Source organism: Phacochoerus africanus, chromosome 3, assembly GCF_016906955.1.
Source record: "Phacochoerus africanus isolate WHEZ1 chromosome 3, ROS_Pafr_v1, whole genome shotgun sequence".
Taxonomy (NCBI): Eukaryota; Metazoa; Chordata; class Mammalia; order Artiodactyla; family Suidae; genus Phacochoerus; species Phacochoerus africanus.
This window is the reverse complement of record NC_062546.1, coordinates 132,223,598-132,242,495: the sequence shown is the minus strand read 5'-3', so window position 1 is coordinate 132,242,495 and position 18,898 is coordinate 132,223,598. Positions and strand designations below refer to the sequence as shown.

General features: G+C 37.3%; 1 protein-coding gene across 4 annotated transcripts in view; it reads left to right on the top strand.

Annotated features, from left to right (window-relative positions):
* LOC125123223 (CD302 antigen) overlaps window positions 1-18,898 on the top strand; it is a 144,040-nt gene that overhangs the window by 65,678 nt on the left and 59,464 nt on the right. For 2 of the 4 annotated variants that reach the window (XM_047772706.1, XM_047772702.1), the window contains exons 21-28: window positions 737-876; window positions 1,986-2,091; window positions 2,322-2,482; window positions 8,977-9,106; window positions 10,589-10,815; window positions 15,109-15,274; window positions 16,967-17,134; window positions 18,661-18,777. In XM_047772706.1, coding sequence (XP_047628662.1) covers window positions 737-876; window positions 1,986-2,091; window positions 2,322-2,482; window positions 8,977-9,106; window positions 10,589-10,815; window positions 15,109-15,274; window positions 16,967-17,134; window positions 18,661-18,777 — 1,215 coding nt within the window. Of the gene's footprint in view, window positions 1-736; window positions 877-1,985; window positions 2,092-2,321; window positions 2,489-8,976; window positions 9,107-10,588; window positions 10,816-15,108; window positions 15,275-16,966; window positions 17,135-18,660; window positions 18,778-18,898 lie in introns of all 4 variants that reach the window. The other 2 variants (XM_047772701.1, XM_047772704.1) reach the window with 2 other exon arrangements.

Sequence of the window (18,898 nt, the reverse complement as noted above, 5' to 3'; positions counted from 1 at the left end):
AAAGATGATCAGGCAGCAGTTCTAAAATACTGTTTAGGTCTCTTTCCCCCTCTTTGCCTTCAACTTTCTATTTCCTGCCATAAGGAACTGTGGTAGTTCCTCTTGTGGCTCAGTGGATTGTCACTGTAGCAACTTGGGTCGCTGCTATGGCACGAGTTCAATCGCTGGCCTGGGAACTTCTGCAGGTGTGGCAAAAAAAAAAAAAAATTAATACAAGAACTGTGGTAAAATGCACATACTTGTTATACCAAGTATGTGCATTTTTATAGGCAATATTGGTATGCTACAGCCTACTGATATGAATAATAATATAGAAGACAAAAATGGCTAGAGAAGAAAAGGAATATATTTAACTACTTGTCAAAGATTGATTTAAAGAGACTTACTACGGGATTGTTGTGTTTTTCAAATTTTTTAAATTGTAGTTAATTTTATAATATTGTGTTAGTTTCAGGTATACAGCACAGTGATTCAGAGATACATATAGAGAGATATATAGATATAGTTTTTCAGATTCTTGCCCATCATAGGTTATTATAAAATATCGAGTATAATTCCCTGTGCTATATAGTATGTCCTTGTTGGTTATCTATTTTATGTGTGATAGTGTGTATCTGTTAAGCCTAACCTCCTAATTTATCCCTCCTCCTCTTTGCCCTTCGGTAACCATCAGTTTGTTTTCTATGTGTGCTGAATGGAAAATTCTCACCACAGTCTCCTATTTTTCATTTCTCAGACTTAAATAAACCAGTTGACTGTAGTACCAAGTTGCCTTTCATCTGTGAAAAATATAATGTATCTTCATTAGAGAAATATAGTCCAGATTCTGGAGCTAAAATACAGTGCTCTGGAGACTGGATTGCTTTTCAGAATAAGGTAAGGAGAGAATTGCTATATTGTGCAAATAGTGATTGCTTTCATGTTGATTACATGGGCTGTGGCAGAAAGGCATCTCACCAGATAACTTCATTCAGATACACTCTGCATGTTACAATATCTCACCTGAGTGTCTACATTTTCAGAAACCAAGTTAACTCTCAAGTTCACTATGCCTATGGGCCTTTCAGAGTACCGTGCTCCATTGTGTTGCTACTAACATTGAAATTGCTGAAGTTGATCTTTCAATGAATAGTAGTACATTGAATAGTCAGGAAACTGACTTATTTTCTGGTTGATAAATTTTCCCCCTTAAGGAAAACTCCCAAGCAGCATTTACCAATCATATTAGACCAGCATTTTTCCCAAACTACTTTTTTGGGAACATACACATATGCTAACAAAATGTTAATCATTGATCTTGCCTCCAAAGCAGGGCTTAAGATTAAATAGGGAAATGCTGCATTCTATAGTTGCCTTTCTGAGATGCATAATTCATATTGGTATATGTATCTCTTAGGAAATGCATTTGGCTGCTAAAAAGAGAGATTGCTACAGTGTGCTAAAGCATTTATTCTCTCACATAAAAGAAATTTGAAGTTAAGCAGGCTGGGGTTGGTGTGGAAACTCTGTGAAGTCTTGCAAACCAGGCTTCTTTTCTCTTTCTGGTCTGCCATCCTAACTTAAGGCTTCCAAGAGATTGGGGGCTGATTTCTTTAAAATATGATTTTTATATAAATGATGAACAGTGCATATTTGAAATCAGATGGATCAGAGTCTAAACGTTAGCTGTACCATTCTATGGCTATTTTACTTACTGGTAAACTTAACATTCCTGTGCCTCAGTTTTCCCATTTGTTATGAGGACGAAATGAGATAATACTGCGCAAGGTGTTTAGCACAAGGAAGTACTCAATAAATAGAAGATTTTAGAAAAATAGTATGAAGACTACTCAGTATAGAATGTAGATCTGCGTTCTTACAGTACTGCTTTGTAAATTTCCGTTATCTCACAGATAGAAAACCCACTAAAAGGTGAGGCATCTTCTTCTTAAATGAGATTTCTCATGTCTAGGCTCTCATACTTCATATTTGTTCTTTGTTTGCAGTGTTTTTTAAAGCTCAAACCCCAGTCTCTCACATTTTCTGAAGCCAGTGATGTTTGCCATACGTATGGTGGCACACTTCCTTCAGTGTTGAGCCAGAGAGAACAAGGTAGCAGAATTATTTTGTAAACATATTTTATTCTTATCTGGGGGCTAAGTTCATGTTGGGAGGCTGTGGGGAATTAACATATAAAAATAATATTAAATTACTTTTTTTCAGAGTAAGTGAAAGACTATCTTGGTGGTTAGATAAGCAAGAGGTATTCATTGACATTTTTAGTACATCTTTAATTTGAATAAGTCAAATGCTTTTTTTAAAAAAAAATTTTTTTCTGACAGATTTTATTACATCTTTGCTTCCGGACATAGAAGATACTTTATGGATTGGTTTGCGCTGGACTGCCTATGAAAAGATAAACAAATGGATGGATAACAGAGAGCTTATATACAGTAACTTTCACCCACTACTGGTTGGTCGACGGCTGAGAATACCAACAAGTGTAAAGGTTTTGGGGTTTTTTTTTAATCAACAAACTATGTAGCTCTATGAAATACTTATATCTTTCATAAGTTATTGGATTAAGAACAAGGGCCTATTTTATGTGTCCATTTATATAAAATGTCCTGAATAGGCAAATCTATAAAGATAGAAAGTCAATGAGTGGTTGCCAGAGGCTAAGGAGGATGGAGGGATTGGGGGTGATGGCTAAAGTATATAAGGTTTCTTTCTAGGGTGTTGAAAATGTTCTAAAATTGATTGGGTGTGATGGTTGCACAACTCTGTGATATGCTAATAACTGTAGAATATATGCTTTAAATGAGTGAATTACCATCTATGAATTATTTCAACAAAGCTGTCACAAGAACAACAACAACAGCAGGAGCTTCCCCAGCCTTTGCATCGTTGGTTTAGCTTTTCATAGTAGCATGATTTTATAGCACTTATTTCATAACCATGTAAAAACCATCAGGTAGTGAGTTGTAAATAAAAGCTAATATAAATGTTTTACTTATCATCTTGGAATTTGGAGCTGTCAGCTTCAGTCTCCTGAGGTAAAAAGTACAAAATTAGTGATTACGGATCATTTTTCTCTAAGTGCTAAATGTAAAGAAGCTATAGAGGGGAAGAAGGCATTATATTAACAGTAGTTGCCTATACCATGATGTTGCTGCCCACTGCTTCCGTCTTCCTTATTTGCTGGATACAAACCACCTTTTGTACTAAAAGCAAAGGTTAAGAGAACAACTTTAAAGCTGAACTCCAAAAGCATATCTCAGACAATAATCAACTAATGTTCTGATGCATTGTAATTTCGCTCAAGGTTGACATTGGTGGCAACCAAGGGAACTCTAAAATGTGTGTAGTTGGAGTTCCCATTGTGGCTCAGTGGTTAACAAACCCGGCTAGTATCCATAAGGAGGCAGGTTCAATCCCTGGCCTCACTCAGTGGGTTAAGGATCCAGTGTTGCCAGGAGCTGTGGTGTAGGTTGCAGACACAGCTCAGATCCCACATTACTGTGGCTGTGGTGTAGGCTGGCAGCTACAGCTCTGATTTGATCCCTAGCCTGGGAACCTCCATATGCCATGAATGTGGCCCTAAAAAGACAAAATAAGTAAATAAAAGATTTAAAAAACTAAATAAAATGTGTGGAGTTGTGTACAAAGTAAATATCAAAATAATGCTTGGTTGTTATAAGAAAGTTGGAAGTTATAGAATAAACAAAGAAGAATATCAGCCCTATCCCACATAGGCTGGTAACTTCTAAACTTTTTAACAGTGACCCATAGTAAAAATACATTTAAATCACCATTCAGCACATAGATATAATAGTCAATTGAAACAAAAGTTTCAGGAAACAGTACTTACCCTTAGAGTTTATATTTCTTTCTAATCTGGTCTAGTCTAATCAATCTATTCTCCATATGCTTTCTTATGTCCTTATCACAAACGAATCAAGATCCCCTGAACTGATTTCATGACCTATTAAATGTGTCTCAAATCATATTTGAACCCTAATCTGGGAAATCACAATGAGTATTTCAGCATTTTTTTTCATCTAGGGCTTTTCTATACATTATCTTCTTTTTTGTTTTGTTTTGTTTTGTTTTTTGTCTTTTTGCTATTTCTTGGGCCGCTCCCTCGGCATATGGAGGTTCCCAGGCTAGGGGTCGAATCGGAGCTGTAGCCACTGGCCTACGCCAGAGCCACAGCAACGCAGGATCCGAGCCGCGTCTGCAACCTACACCACAGCTCACGGCAACGCCAGATCGTTAACCCACTGAGCAAGGGCAGGGACCGAACCCGCAACCTCATGGTTCCTAGTCGGATTCGTTACCACTGCGCCACGACGGGAACTCCAAAAGGTCTTATTCTCAGAGTTTTTCACTAGATTTTCTTGGGTTTTCTATTTAGATAATCATAATTTGCAAATAACAGTTCTTGCTTCACTGCATATGGTAGGACTCTCAGAATGATGTTAAGTACCAGGAGTAATAAACATCCTAGACTTGATCTAGACTTTAATGGGACCGTCTGAAATCTTTCATTACCATATTTGATATGGATTTTGTGTTTAAGATACATTGTTTTATAACTTGCTGACTTACAATTTTTATTCAGGAGTAAATAGTGGCTTTTCTAAAACTTGTTTATAACATCTATTGAAATTATCATATAGTTTTGCCCATTAGGCCTATTGACAAGTGGTATAATACATTAATAGATGTTATATTAAACCATTTTTATCTTCTTTAAAATCTGGTTGCTCAGAGTGTATTAATATTTTCCTATTCTACCAAATTGGATTGGCTAGAATTTCATTTGGGAATGTTTTAAACTCTGTTCATAGAGTTAACTTTTTATGACATATTGTCAGTTTTTTTTTTTTCTGATGTCAGTTTCAAAGATAAACTGTGTAGTTTTCTGCCTTTCTGTTTGGAAATTATAACTCAGCCTGGGAAATTATCTTTCCCTGGAAGTTTGAAGGAACTAAATACAAATATGTGATATTAGAACCCTTTCAGAGATCATTCTTTAATAACAAAGGGATTTGGGGCAGTAGTTGAAAGCTAAATTCTAGAGTCAGATTGCCTGTGTTTGAATTCCATTCAGCCATTTAGCGTGCTTTTGGAAGTTCACTTAAGTTTTCTTAGGTGTCAGTTTTTCATCTGTAAGTTCCAATACTGTTGTACTTACAAAACAATGTGAGAATTAAAGATAATTCACTTAAAGCTTTTAGCACCTACCTGACACGTAGTTTCTAAAATGAGCAATTATTAACTTTCAACATCCTCCAAAGTTACTGGTACATTTTGGTGTTTCTCCTCCTTATAACAGTTATGCTAATTTGTACTTTTCAAGAAAGTTGTCTATTTTATTACAATTTTCAAATGTATTAAAGTTGTATATGTTCTTACCATTTAAAATTTCCATATCTTGGAGTTCCCCTCGTGGTGCAGTGGTTAACGAATCTGACTAGGAACCATGAGGTTGCGGGTTCGGTCCCTGCCCTTGCTCAGTGGGTTAACGATCTGGCGTTGCCGTGAGCTGTGGTGTAGGTTGCAGACGCGGCTCGGATCCCGTGTTACTGTGGCTCTGGCGTAGGCTGGCAGCTACAGCTCTGATTCGACCCCTAGCCTGGGAACCTCCATATGCCGCGGAAGCGGCCCAAGAAATAGCAACAACAACAACAACAACAATAACAACAACAAAAGACAAAAAAAAAAACTCCATATCTTTTTTTGTTTTTAATTTTTCTTATTTAGATTTTTTACGAAAACTAGTGTGTGTTATTTTTTTTCCTCCCCCTTCTCCACCTTCTGCTATTGCTTTATGTATGTGAATACTACTGCATTTTTCTATACTCTTTTTCTTGGAGCTTATGTTTTTGCTGATTTTAAATCTCATGTTGAATTCTTAGTTCATCTTTCCTTTTATTTTTTTTAAGATTTTTATTGTTTCTGTTATAGTTGATTTACAGTATTGTGTAGTTTCTGCTGTACAGCAAAGTGACCCAGTCATACATATATATGCATGTATATATACACACATTCTTTTTGTCACATTATCTTCTATTATGTTCCGTCACAAGTGACTAGACATAGTTCCCTGTGCTATAGAGCAGGATCTCATTACTTATCCCCTCCAAATGCAATAGTTAACATCTACTAACCCCAAACTCCCAGTCCATCCCACTCTCTCCCCCTCCCCCTTGGCAACCACAAGTCTGTTCTCTAAGTCCGTGAGTTTGTTTCTTTTCTGTAGATAGGTTCATTTGTGCCATATATTGGTTTTCAGATATAAGTGATATCATATGGTATTTGTCTTTCTCTTTCTGACTTTCTTCACTTAGTATGAGAGTCTCTAGTTCCATCCATGTTGCTGCAAATGGCATTATTTTGTTCTTTTTTATGGCTGAGTAATAATATTCCATTGTGTGTATGTACCACATCTTAATCCATTCATCTGTCAGTGGGCACTTAGATTGTTTCCATGTCTTGGCTATTGTGAATGGCACTGCATTGAATATAGGGGTGCATGTATCTTTTTCAGTGAAAGTTTTGTATGGATATATGTCCTGGAATGGGATTGCTGGGTTGTATGGTAGTTCTACATTTAGTTTTCCAAGATACCTCCATACTGTTTTCCGTAGTGGTAGTACCAACTTACATTCCCACCAACAGTGTAGGAGGAGTCCCTTTTCTCCACACCCTCTCCAGCATTTGTTATTTGTTGACTTGTTAATGATGGCCATTCTGACAGGTGTGAGTTGGTACCTCATTATAGTTTTTATTTGCATTTCTCTAATAATTAGCGATGTTGAGCATGTTTTCATGTGCCTGTTGGCCATTTGTATGTCTTCTTTGGAGAAATGTCTATTCAGGTCTTCTTCCCATTCTTCAATTGGGTTGTTGGTTTTTTGCTGTTGAGTTGTATAAGCTGTTTGTATATTTTAAAGATTAAGCCTTTGTCAGTTGCATTGTTTGAAACTATTTTCTCTCATTCCATAGGTTGTCTTTTTTTCCTTTGCTGTGCAAAAGCTTGTCAGTTTAATTAGGTCCCATTGTTTTATTTTTGTTCTTATTTCTGCTGCCTTGGGAGACTGACCTAACAAAACATTTATACCACTGATGTCTGAGAATGTTTTGCCTATGTTCTCTTCTAGGAGTTTGATGGTATCTTGTCTTATTTTAAGTCTTTAAGCCATTTTGAGTTTATTTTTATACATGGTGTGAGGGTATATTCTACTTTCATTGATTTACATGCAGCTATCCAGTTTTATCAGCAACACTTGCTGAAGAGATTTTCTTTTTCCCATTTAATATTCTTGCCTCCTTTGTCTAAGATTAATTGACCATAGTTGTCTGAGTTTATTTCTCAGTTCTCTATTCTGTTCCATTGGTCTGTATGTCTGTTTTGATACCAGTACCACACTGACTTGATTGCGGTAGCTTTGTAATATTGTCTGAAGTCTGGGCAAGTTAATTCTCCTGCTTGTTTTTTGGTTTTGTTTTTTTTTTGTTTTTTTTTCCTCAGGATTGCTTTGGCAATTCTGGGTCTTTTATGGTTCCATATAAATTTTTGGATTGTTTGTTATAGTTCCTGCTACTTTGCTGAATTCATTGATCAGTTCAAGTAGTTTTTGTGTGGAGTCCTTAGGGCTTTCTATATCTAGTATAATGTCATTTGCATAGAGTGACAATTTTACCTCTTTTCTTCCAATTTAGATACCTTTTATTTCTTTTGTTTGTCTGATTGCTGTGACTAGGACTTCTAATACTACATTGAGTAAAATTGGTGAGAGTGGGCATCCTTGTCTTGTTCCAGATTTTGGAAGGAAGGCTTTCATCTTTTCTCTGTTGAGTGTTATATTGACTGTGGGTTTGTTAAATGACTTTTATTGTGTTAAGGTATGTTCCCTCTATACCCACTTTGGTAAGAGTTTTTATCATGTGGATGTTGGACATCTTTCCTTTTAAAACCAGAACATATTTAATAATACCGTTTTACCTTCATAGCATTTTACTTATATCTCTTGTAATTATAATTCTTTCCTGTAATTATTTCATTTTTGGTTTAATGATTATGGAATAGCATGTGAGTATATGGATTTTTTTAATCTGTAGCTCCTGGGATAAGCTCATTTTTCTTATTTTCCTGCATATGATATTTCCAATGTACAGCGGAGTATACAGAAAGTATACTTTGAATCAATTTTCATGTCTAATGTTATTGATTTGTGGTCAGAGAATGAAAGCTAGATAGATACCTTTATTTATGGATTTTTTATAGTGACTAGTATAGGATCAAAGCTTTAGAGTTCCTGTCATAGCTCAGTGGTTAATGAACCTGACTAGGATCCATGAGGATGCAGGTTCGATCCCTGGCCTCTCTCAGTGTGTTAAGGATCCAGTGTTGCTATGAGCTGTAGTGTAGGTCCCAGAAGCCTACTCTGATCCCGTGTTTCTGTGGCTGTAGCATAGTCTGGCAGCTACAGCTCTGATTCAAGCCCTAGCCTGGGAACCTCCATATGCTGCTAGTGAGGCCCTAAAAAGACAAAAGACCAAGACAAAAAATCTTTAAGGTGAATTTCCTATTGTGTGGGACACCATTTGTCATTATAAAAAGTTTATAAACATGTAATAAGTTGAATTAATTGTCATTACTTTTTTGCTTACTTGAAATTTTAGGAGAACAGACTGTTAAATATTACTGTAATTGTGTTTTCCTCTTATTTCTAACATTTTTTCTTTATGTTTTGAATATATATTTGTCAGTATTGCTAGTATTTTGTTTTATAATCTCTAAAGTTAATTGCCCTTCCCCTATGTTTTGAAAGTTTATCAGGATTTTCTTGGTGATTTCATGGTCAGTTTCTTAACAGATTTTTTTACAGGAGGAAAAAAATCCAATTTGCAATATAAAGTTCTCTTGCTGGGATCTTGAGACTATTAGTTTCACAATTGCTTGTACATCTTTGCCTTTTTGTGTAGATTTTTGATGAAGAGTCATCCTACCACTGTGCTCTATTGCTCAACCTCCAAAAGTCACCTTTCACTGGGACATGGAATTTTACTTCCTGCGGTGAACATCATACTCTGTCTCTCTGTCAGAAATATTCAGGTATAGGTTATTATTTAGATAACATTGGTACTTTATGTATAACACTTTTTCACAAAGAATCTTATAAATGAATTAATATTAATTTATAATCATATAGCTTCCTTAACATTTCAACATGACTAAATCTGTATTGACTCAGTGAGTCAGATGAGCTCAAATGGAATGTGATTTTTTTTCAAGATCATTGCCATACTTAAATATCAAAGTTAAGTATCCAAGAAAGTTTCCTTGTGACGCAGTAGATTAAGGATCCAATATTGCTGCAGCTCATCCTGGGAACTTTCACGTGCTTCAGGTGCGGGGGAAAAAAAAAAATCGTCCATTGGAATTTGTTAATAATAAGTTATGGTTACATTTTATCCTCCTTTTTTTTTTTTTTTTTTTTTTAAGGACCACACCAGCAGCACATGGAGGTTCCCAGGCTAGGGGTTGAATCAGAGCTACAGCTGCCAGCCTATACCACAGCCAAGGCAATGCAGAATCTGAGCCATGTCTGCAAACTACACCATGGCTCAAGGCAACATCGAATCTAACCCACTGAATGAGGCCAGGGGTCGAACCTGCAATCTCACGGTTCCTAATCAGATTCATTTCTGCTGCACTACGACAAGAACTCCTGTTCTCCTTTCTACTCTGGAATTTTTCAGATTTTACTTTCTATCACAAATAAAGTTGGAGAAAAACTTAATGTTTTTAACTGAGACCAGTATAAACATTCACAGTTAAATTTAGCACTAAAAAATAAATAAATAAAGGATGTGAAGCATTGAAATGGACCACTGTCTATGCCTTCCTAGTAATCCAAATAAAAATAAAATATGTACTTAAAATAGGAATCATCTGTATTTTCAGAAAGTTACTTTTAAAGGATTAAATTGTTTCCATTGATCATGATAGGTTTTTAAAAAATCATTCAAAAAAAAAATCTTTGTCATGTAACAAGAACCTTAGGTAGTTAATCCCTATGCTTCTGAACAACTTTTTGCTCAATTAATCTCTGCTTATTTGTCTCATACTTTTAAATAACTACCTTATTCAGAGTGGTACTTTAAAGAAATTATTCAAATATATCCTCTTACGGGTGGCTTTGCACAGTTTTTCATGGGAGCTCTCCCAGATAAAGACTTGTAAGGGGAAACCTAACACTGTCTCTTGTTGAAGCAGTTCAAACAAAAGAGTTACTTGACACCAATCTGAAATGTTAATCTTACTGCAGGCTAATTTTACTTATAGTTTTTCTTTTTCCTAAATCAGGTGAACTGAAACACAATTTCGTTCTAATGTTAGAAAACAAATTTGTGGCTCACATATTTTACCTAAGGTATGCAGTCAAACATACCCAGTTCTTCCACCCAAAATCTAAAATAAATGAATAAATAAATAACGTCTAAAATACATTATTATAGGCAGAAATTTGAGAGGAAAAAAGTCCCATGACTTTCTGAGTGGGTGGTTTTTGTGTTTTTTTTCTCTTACACACAGAAGTTGAAAGTGGACAGACCTTGCACAATACTTCAGAAACTATGAAGTATCTAAACAATCTGTACAAAATAATCCTGAAGACTGTGACGTGGTCTGATGCTCTCCGGGAGTGTCAGAAAGAAAATATGCACCTGGTGAGCATCACAGACCCTCACCAGCAGGCCTTCCTGACTGTGCAGGCGGTCCTTCATAACTCTTCTTTATGGATTGGACTCTCCAGTCATGATGTAAGTTTTCAGTTCCAACTGCCAGGATTGGGTGACAGATTGTGACATTTTTTTTTTTTTTTTTGCATACAGCATCTCTCATTTCAAACTAAAAGAAATCAGAGATCATAAAATCTTACTCCAGTGAATGAATTTTGTGAGGTATGTAATTTTTAGTGGCAGTCATCTTTCCACTGTTGAAAGATCTGGTGCTTTATTGCTTAGATTAAGAAAAAGTTCTAGTGGACGTATATAGCTGAGCACCTCTTTTTATTCATTTTAATCAAATACTGAGCTGGAATCAGAAGCTACCATGTCTCCTCAGCCAATGAAAAGAAGAAAGGAAGAGAACTAAAAAATCAGGTGGAGTTTGGTGAGTGGAAGCCCTGTGGACGTTATTAAACAGCTTTGTATCCCTTTCCGAATCAGCAGAGTGAATTAAGCCACTCCACGAAGGGATTAGGATAGTGTTTTGCCACATCTCAAGCCCTGATCCTGGATAGATGTCTTGGGTACTTCTCATTCATTTCATAGTCCAGCAAAGAATGCTAGTCTCCTATTCTGTTAATTCCCAACACTAAACTACATGCATGTAGCACAGGCAGGAATATTTATGCTACTAAATCTTTTGGCTATAATTAATAGGGAATCTTTTTTAGTAAAGCTGTAATATTCTTCTCAGCATTGTGGGCCACTTTTGCCTCTTTCCTGAGCCTTCTATGTAATAACTTGATGCTCTGCCCACTAAGGTGTATTGGAGGGTAAGATACAGGGCTGGTGTATAAGGCTGCATACATTATGCACTGATAAGGGGTGGCATTTACAAAGACTGTGATGTGAACTTTGCCCCCTGTATCTGTGTAGCACATGACTGCTGAAGCCCTAGTTAGACAAATGTTGCCTAGACCAATGTTCCTAATCCACTCTCAGGGAGAACGTAGTTGGCAAAGCAGAAGAGAGAAGTCCTTGCCTTATGAAGCAAGCCTGAGTTACATAGGCTGTAGAATAACCCTCAGAATACCAAGATGGCTTTAGGACTGCATAGAGAAAATGTGCTTGAAGGCGCTTTAGTCCTAGCACAAATCCGAATTGAACTGAGAATGGGTAAAAAACCTTAAAATAGACTCCAAAGTAAATGTTATCTTAGACAAACTTTGGATTTACTTCTATCAGCATTTACCAGAAGCTCAGTTAAAATAAACAGCATTTAGAATTGCTTGAAAAATAGTTTCTCTAAGACTCTGGATTTTAAAATGTACCCTTAGATAAAGTCAGATCATCAGCTTGAACTGCCTCCCTAGACCTCAACTATCAATTCCTTGATAACATTGCTCTTATCTCCTTTCTCTTTGGTGTTTGGCATTATGTGAAACCCATCATCATGTCTCTTGTGGGGGGCCGGAGGGGTGATGTTTCTTAGTTTCAGTCACCTTAGTCCTTTTGAAGCAAAGCAATATTGTCACTGTAGAAAAATTATAGTTATAATAACTTAAAAGAATAAAATTCAAATTACCGGTAATCCCAGTGTCTAGTGATAAATATGGTTTAATAATTTGGTATGTGTTCTTTGAGTTATTTTTCTATGTACACATATTTGTTTTTAAGACAATTGGGGTCATGCAGTTTTCTAACTCTTTTCTCCTGCTTAATGATACTGATCTTCTTTCTTGTCCTATTTTCAGTCTTCACTTGTGTTTCTCTTTTTTCCTCTTGTTCTTTAACATGTTCTCTGTAGATCTTTATTATGTATCTCATAAGCTGCCTCAAATATTTGGAACATGGCAGGGTATAACTAAATAAAACTTTATACTGAAGGCTGTAGGAAGGTATTGAAAGATTTTTAAACAGGGTAGTAATAAAATGAGATTTTTACTTGAGAAAAATTTTACTGGGCAGGAGTCAGGGGAGGAAAACCAGGGATAGAAGACTTAGTTAAGAGGTTGGTTTTTTTTTTTTTTTGTCTTTTGTTGTTGTTATTGTTGTTGTTGTTGCTATTTCTTGGGCCGCTCCCGCGGCATATGGAGGTTCCCAGGCTAGGGGTTGAATCGGAGCTGTAGCCACCGGCCTATGCCAGAACCACAGCAACGCAGGATCCGAGCCGCATCTGCAACCTACACCACAGCTCACAGCAACGCCGGATCGTTAACCCACTGAGCAAGGGCAGGGACCGAACCTGCAACCTCATGGTTCCTAGTCAGATTCGTTAACCACTGCGCCACGACGGGAACTCCAGTTAAGAGTTTTTTGTAGACATTCATGAAGGAAATGTTGTTGGCCTGAACTGAGACATGTTTACAATGTCTGCAGTGCAGCAGTTCTGGGTTATAAAATGTCCAGAGGGTGGCTGTGGCAGCAGGTCACTCAAGTACATAGAAGTGAAAGTGCACAGAAGAGGAAGTCAAGAAGGCTTGGATATAGGGTGAGTCATTCTCATGAACATAGACATCCCTAAGTTAGTGGACCAGGAGGACAGAGCAATACATGGGGACAGATCCTTAGTGAATGTTGGGGAGGGGCAAGGGGACCAAGTGCCTAGTGAATGTCAGAGAGCATCTGCAGATCTGCAGTGATGAAAAGGGCATAAACCTCAAAGGAAGTGACTGAAGGAGATTAAAATATCTACTACTTCATTCTAATGCCCTGGAGTCTGCAACTAAAATAACAAACAGCTTTCCCTTGTGGAGGCTGAAAGGAACTTTCTTCTGTTGGAAAGGACAGGTTTTAATGAAGATCAATCAAGGTCTAGAATTTATTAGATACTTACAGTTTTAAGAAAGAGATCTTGGGAGTTCCCGTAGTGACTTAGTGGTTGACAAATCTGACTAGTATCCATGAGGACGCAGGTTCGATCCCTGGCCTCACTCAGTGGGTTAAGGATCATCCAACAATGCTGTGAGCTGTGGTGTAGGTCTCAGACATAGCTGGGATCCCACGTTGCCGTGGCTGTGGTGCAGGCTGGCAGCTACAGCCTTGATTTGACCCCTGATTTAACCCCTGATTTGGAACCTGGGTGCCACCTTAAAAAAAGAGAGAGAGGAAGGGAAACAGAGAGGGAGGGAGGGAGGAAAGAGATCTGGTATTCAGTAAAGAGCTAGAGGGAGTGGAACAGAAGTTCCAAAGGGACCTGGTTAGTTGAGAGTGTAGCAAAGGGGAAGGAATCCAGGGTGGCCTCCAGTACAAGCAACATCAGAGATCCAAAGGGCCACAGTTGAGGCCACTTGGTTTAGAGATTAACTGGCCACAGGTTTACAACTAGAACTCTGGTGGAGAATAGTTCAGAATGAAACGGTGGTGTTGAGGTTTGACCATCTTTGCTTTTTGGGGTTCACTAAGGAAACTGTGTATGACCTTTGCTCTATATTCCAAATAAACCAGTGGTTCAAAATTGCCTTGGACCTCAGGAAAGCTTAGCTCACTGGGTCAGTGTGTAAAACCTGGTGCTCTGGCAGCATCATGGGGAAGCTCAGGCAGGCCTGTACTTCACAGTCCATCCCTTGCACTTCTGTACCTACCCTGTCAAGCCTCTCTTGAGACAGGTGGGTGGTCAGGCCCTTGTCAGGATGTAAAGGTGGATGTACACAGATTTCTAGCCCACCATAGGATCCAGAGAATGAGGAAGCTTCTCTTCAAAGACAAGTGTGAAGAGAGTGGCGTGAGATCCCCAAGGCCTGAGGGTTTAAGAGAAAGGGAGGTAACATCTACGTAACTCTTCTTGTGTACCAGCTGGCCACTGACGTATTGTGTCTTCCATGTTACCTCACTGATTGCACAAGGTTAAGTTCATAGATGAGGGGATGGAAACTTGGCATGGTAATATCACAATCAAAAGCTAATAAGTGACCAAACTAGAATTCAAAACTAGATATGCTTGGCTCCAAAGCCCATTTCTTTCCACTACCACATGTTGTCTCTACCGACATCAGTGGAGGCAGTGGATCCAGTAACCAAGTTCCAATTGTCTGGGGAGCATCAAAGCATAATGGTTCAGACCATGGACTCTGGGGCCAGATGGCCTGGATTCGAATCCCAGCAGTGTAGTTTACGCACTGTGTAACTTTGCACACATTACATGGCTTCAACTTCCTCATCTATAAAGTGGATGTAATAACAGTACCTATTTCATATGGTTGTTATGAGGTTTATCTAAATTAATATTTGCAAAGCACTTAGAACAGTGTCTCACAGAGTAAGTGCTGTGTAAATATATGCTAGTATAAGATCAAAGTAAAAGGCACAGATTGATCTTGAGGATCAAAATCATACATTAGGGAAAACATGAGTATACCACTTAAAATATATTTCTGCATCTTACAGGATGAACTCAACTTTGGTTGGTCAGACGGGAAACATCTTCAGTTTAGTCGCTGGGCTGAAAACAATGAGCAACTTGAAGACTGTGTAGTGTTAGACACTGATGGATTCTGGAAAACATTTGATTGTGATGATAAACAACCAGGCGCTATTTGCTATTATCCAGGAAGTATGGTGATTTCAAATATTTTAATTCTTAAATTGTTACCAGTCTCATGAGTAGTGGAATTTTAGAGGAATGGTTTTATAAAATCTGGGGTTTTTTGGCGGTTTTTTTGTCTTTTTGCCTTTTCTAGGGCCGCTCCCGCAGCATATGGAGGTTTCCAGGCTAGGGGTCTAATCAGAGCTGTAGCCGCCGGCCTACACCAGAGCCACAGCAACGCGGGATCCGAGCCGCGTCTGCAACCTACACCACAGCTCACGGCAACGCCGGATCGTTAACCCACTGAGCAAGGGCAGGGACGAACCCGCAACCTCAGGGTTCCTAGTCGGATTCATTAACCGCTGCGCCACAACGGGAACTCCAAATCTGGTTTTAAAGTTAGAAAACAATTATAATCATGTCCTTTTTACAAAAAATTTATTGTGAAAATCTGTATTTGAGAATAATTATATATGAAATATTTTGTATTAATTTGTTATTTTAGATGTTTTATCTTTATGACAATAGTAATTGACCTTTGAGTTTTAAGTCCTTGTTAGCCTTGTTTTGCATACATTTTGTGTTTATATTCTTATGGAAAACATATTTGTGGGAATTCTTTTATAATTCATATCATCAAGGACTAACATTTCTTTTTTATGAGTCACTGTTAATATTCATTTGGTTGGGTGTAACAGTAATTAGCTCAAACTAGCTTAAGCTAAAAGGGAAATTAAATCCTCAAAAAGGGGTTAGAGTTGAGCCTCTTGAGGAAAGGGAATCAGAAAACCAGAGATGCTGTCTTGTGCGATTCCTTTCTGTTTCTGTCTGTAGATCTACACACCACTCTTCATGTGCTTTCTCTGTATACATGGTACATGACGAAACATGGCAGTTCTGCAGCTTTCAGTTATAGCCATAGCTGGAGATGAACTGTCTCTTCTGCTTTTCAGATCTGGAGAGAGCTGATAGACTCAGCTGGAGTCAGATATGCCATTTCTAGCCCAGTCAGAGGAAAGTGGTTTTACAACTTCCAGGGGCCCACACATGTGGCTTTGTGGTTAGAAAGAAGACACTACTTCACAGACAAAGGGAATTGCTGTGGGCTGGGAGAAATACTGAATGGTCTTTATCACATATTCAATCAGTTTGACTGACTTTGAGTCGAGCATATCTCTGTATCTTTTTAATGCATGGCTTTTTCATAAAGTGAAAAAAAGAGCCAAATTCAGATTTTCTAGATGTCAGATTTTAAATTATTTCTGTTCGCTTAGTTAAAGCAATAACTTATTTAGAATATTAAGTATTTCATAAAATGTTCCTTTAAAGTTAGAGAAGATATCAGTAACTGGAAACTTGAAGATGAATTCTTAGTTATATCTAGGTGCCTATCATTATATTTGTATAGTTTCCCTGAACTGGCTCCCTATAAGTTTGGTGATGCAGGAAGACAGAAACTGAATTTCATCTAATAACACCTCATTTTTCACATTCTTCCACTCATTCCACATCAGGGGGAAGAAAATTACATTAAATAATTTCCTTCCTACAGAAAGTCAGTTAAGAGGTCACATTTTATTTGAGCATAAACAGAACAAGCATCACCAGGCTATTATTTCTTGGCTTCCTGTGTATTTCCTACAAATCAAGTCTAATTACTATGAACAGGATATAACATTTATATCTGAAATTCGAATTCTTACTATTAATTTTTTCTAGACGATACTGAAAAAGAGGTCAGACCAGTTGACAGTGTTCAGTGTCCATCTCCTGTTCTAAATACTCCCTGGATACCATTTCAGAACTCTTGCTATAATTTCATGATAACAAAGAATAGATATGTGGTAACAACACAAGAAGAAGTTCATTCCAAATGCCAGACACTGAGTAAGTATGTCATATGGCCATTATATATTGCATTATACTCTTTAAAAAACAAATCTCACCTGAGTGTATTATAAATATTCTAATTAGCACTAGCAACCAGATCTCAAAAGTATTTATCTTCCAATTTCTTTTTTAATAATTACAAACTATTAAAGTTTGTGTTTAGTTAAAATGTGAAGTATAGGAGTTACCTCTTTTTTTTTAACCCATCCAAAAGGAAACTAGGTCTGTCTTTACATGTGTAAACCAAATATATTCTACTTAAAAAGTAAAAGAAATGACACTAGAGAGCAGAGAGCTAAATGTTAAATCAAATTAGGCTTTGGCCAAGATAAAGTAGGTCAGTTTGAGTGGTTGAAAGCTTACATAAGCCACGAAGAAGCTTAAAAGCAATATATATTTCATCCTTTCTGTTCTCAAGACTCCGAATATTTCCTATGAGATCCACTGAGGATTTTTGACTTCTGAACAATGGACCTATCAACTTTGTAGAAAGTTCCTGTGGAAAATATCAAACCATTATTCCCCAAGATGTGCTCTGTGGAACACTACTCTTAAGAGATGTTCAGAAAGAAAGACAGAAAGACAGAAAGATCCTTAGTAAAAGGGCAAGGTGGAGAAACACGGCACATTTCACTTCCTGTTAAATGTTATCGAATGTACATTAGTGTGTATTTTAAGAAATACTGGAGGAGATCCCACTGCGGCACAACGGGATGGGCGGCACCGTGGGAGCACTGGGGCACTGGGACTCACGGTCACTCCCTGGCCCAGCCCAGTGGGTTAGGGATCCAGCGTTGCCCCAGTCACAGCTTAGGTCACAACTACAGCTTGGATCTTATCTCTGGCCCAGGAACTCCAACATGCTGTGGGGCAGCCAAAAAAGAAAAAAGAGAGAGGGAGGGTGGGAAGGAAGGAAGGAAGGAAGGAAGGAAGGAAGGAAGGAAGGAAGGAAGGAAGGAAGGAAGGAAGGAAGGGAGGAAGACTGGCATAAATGAACTAGTTTAACTTTGTTTAATGTTTGTAAATTTTTTTTTCCCATGAAATCCTTTTCTGAGGATTCTCTGTTAGTTTCCTGAGGAACACACTTTGGGAAATATTAAACTTTTTAAACCCTTATATAGCAATGATCTCTAGGAAAAGGAAGATCTGTCTTTTAGCCCATCCAAGAGGTTTATTTATTATAGTCTTTGACAGTGTATCATTAATATGGGTAAATTTGTACCAACTCAAAATAAGCCTTAAGTGAGGAAAAATAAAGTGAATCAATGTTTCAAGTTCTCTATTCAGCTACTAGTTTTCTACTCTTCTATAAAACCAAATTTAATATCAGAATGTTTGAAAACTTCTTAACCTATCTATTTTAGTATAACAAGATAGTTTTAATGTACATATCTTTCTTATTTTCTACTATAGTGTAAGTTTTGGAGTGTATTAAACTGGGAAATAAAAATTTACTAAATCTATCAAACAAATAAATGGGTTCTAAATGAGTATTTAAATTATCGACTGTTTTTATTTAACAGATCCAAAATCGCATATTCTGAGTATTCGAGATGAAAAAGAGAATAACTTTGTTCTTGAGCAACTTCTACGCTACAATTACATGGCTTCATGGGTCATGTTAGGCATAACTTATGAAAGTAAGTTGTGAATCTCCTGATTTTATCTTTATATTAATGATTCATTATAAACTTGTTTATCAAGGTATAAAAGTATAATTCTTCAGAGTATACATTTATCAGTATACAAAATTATAATTAT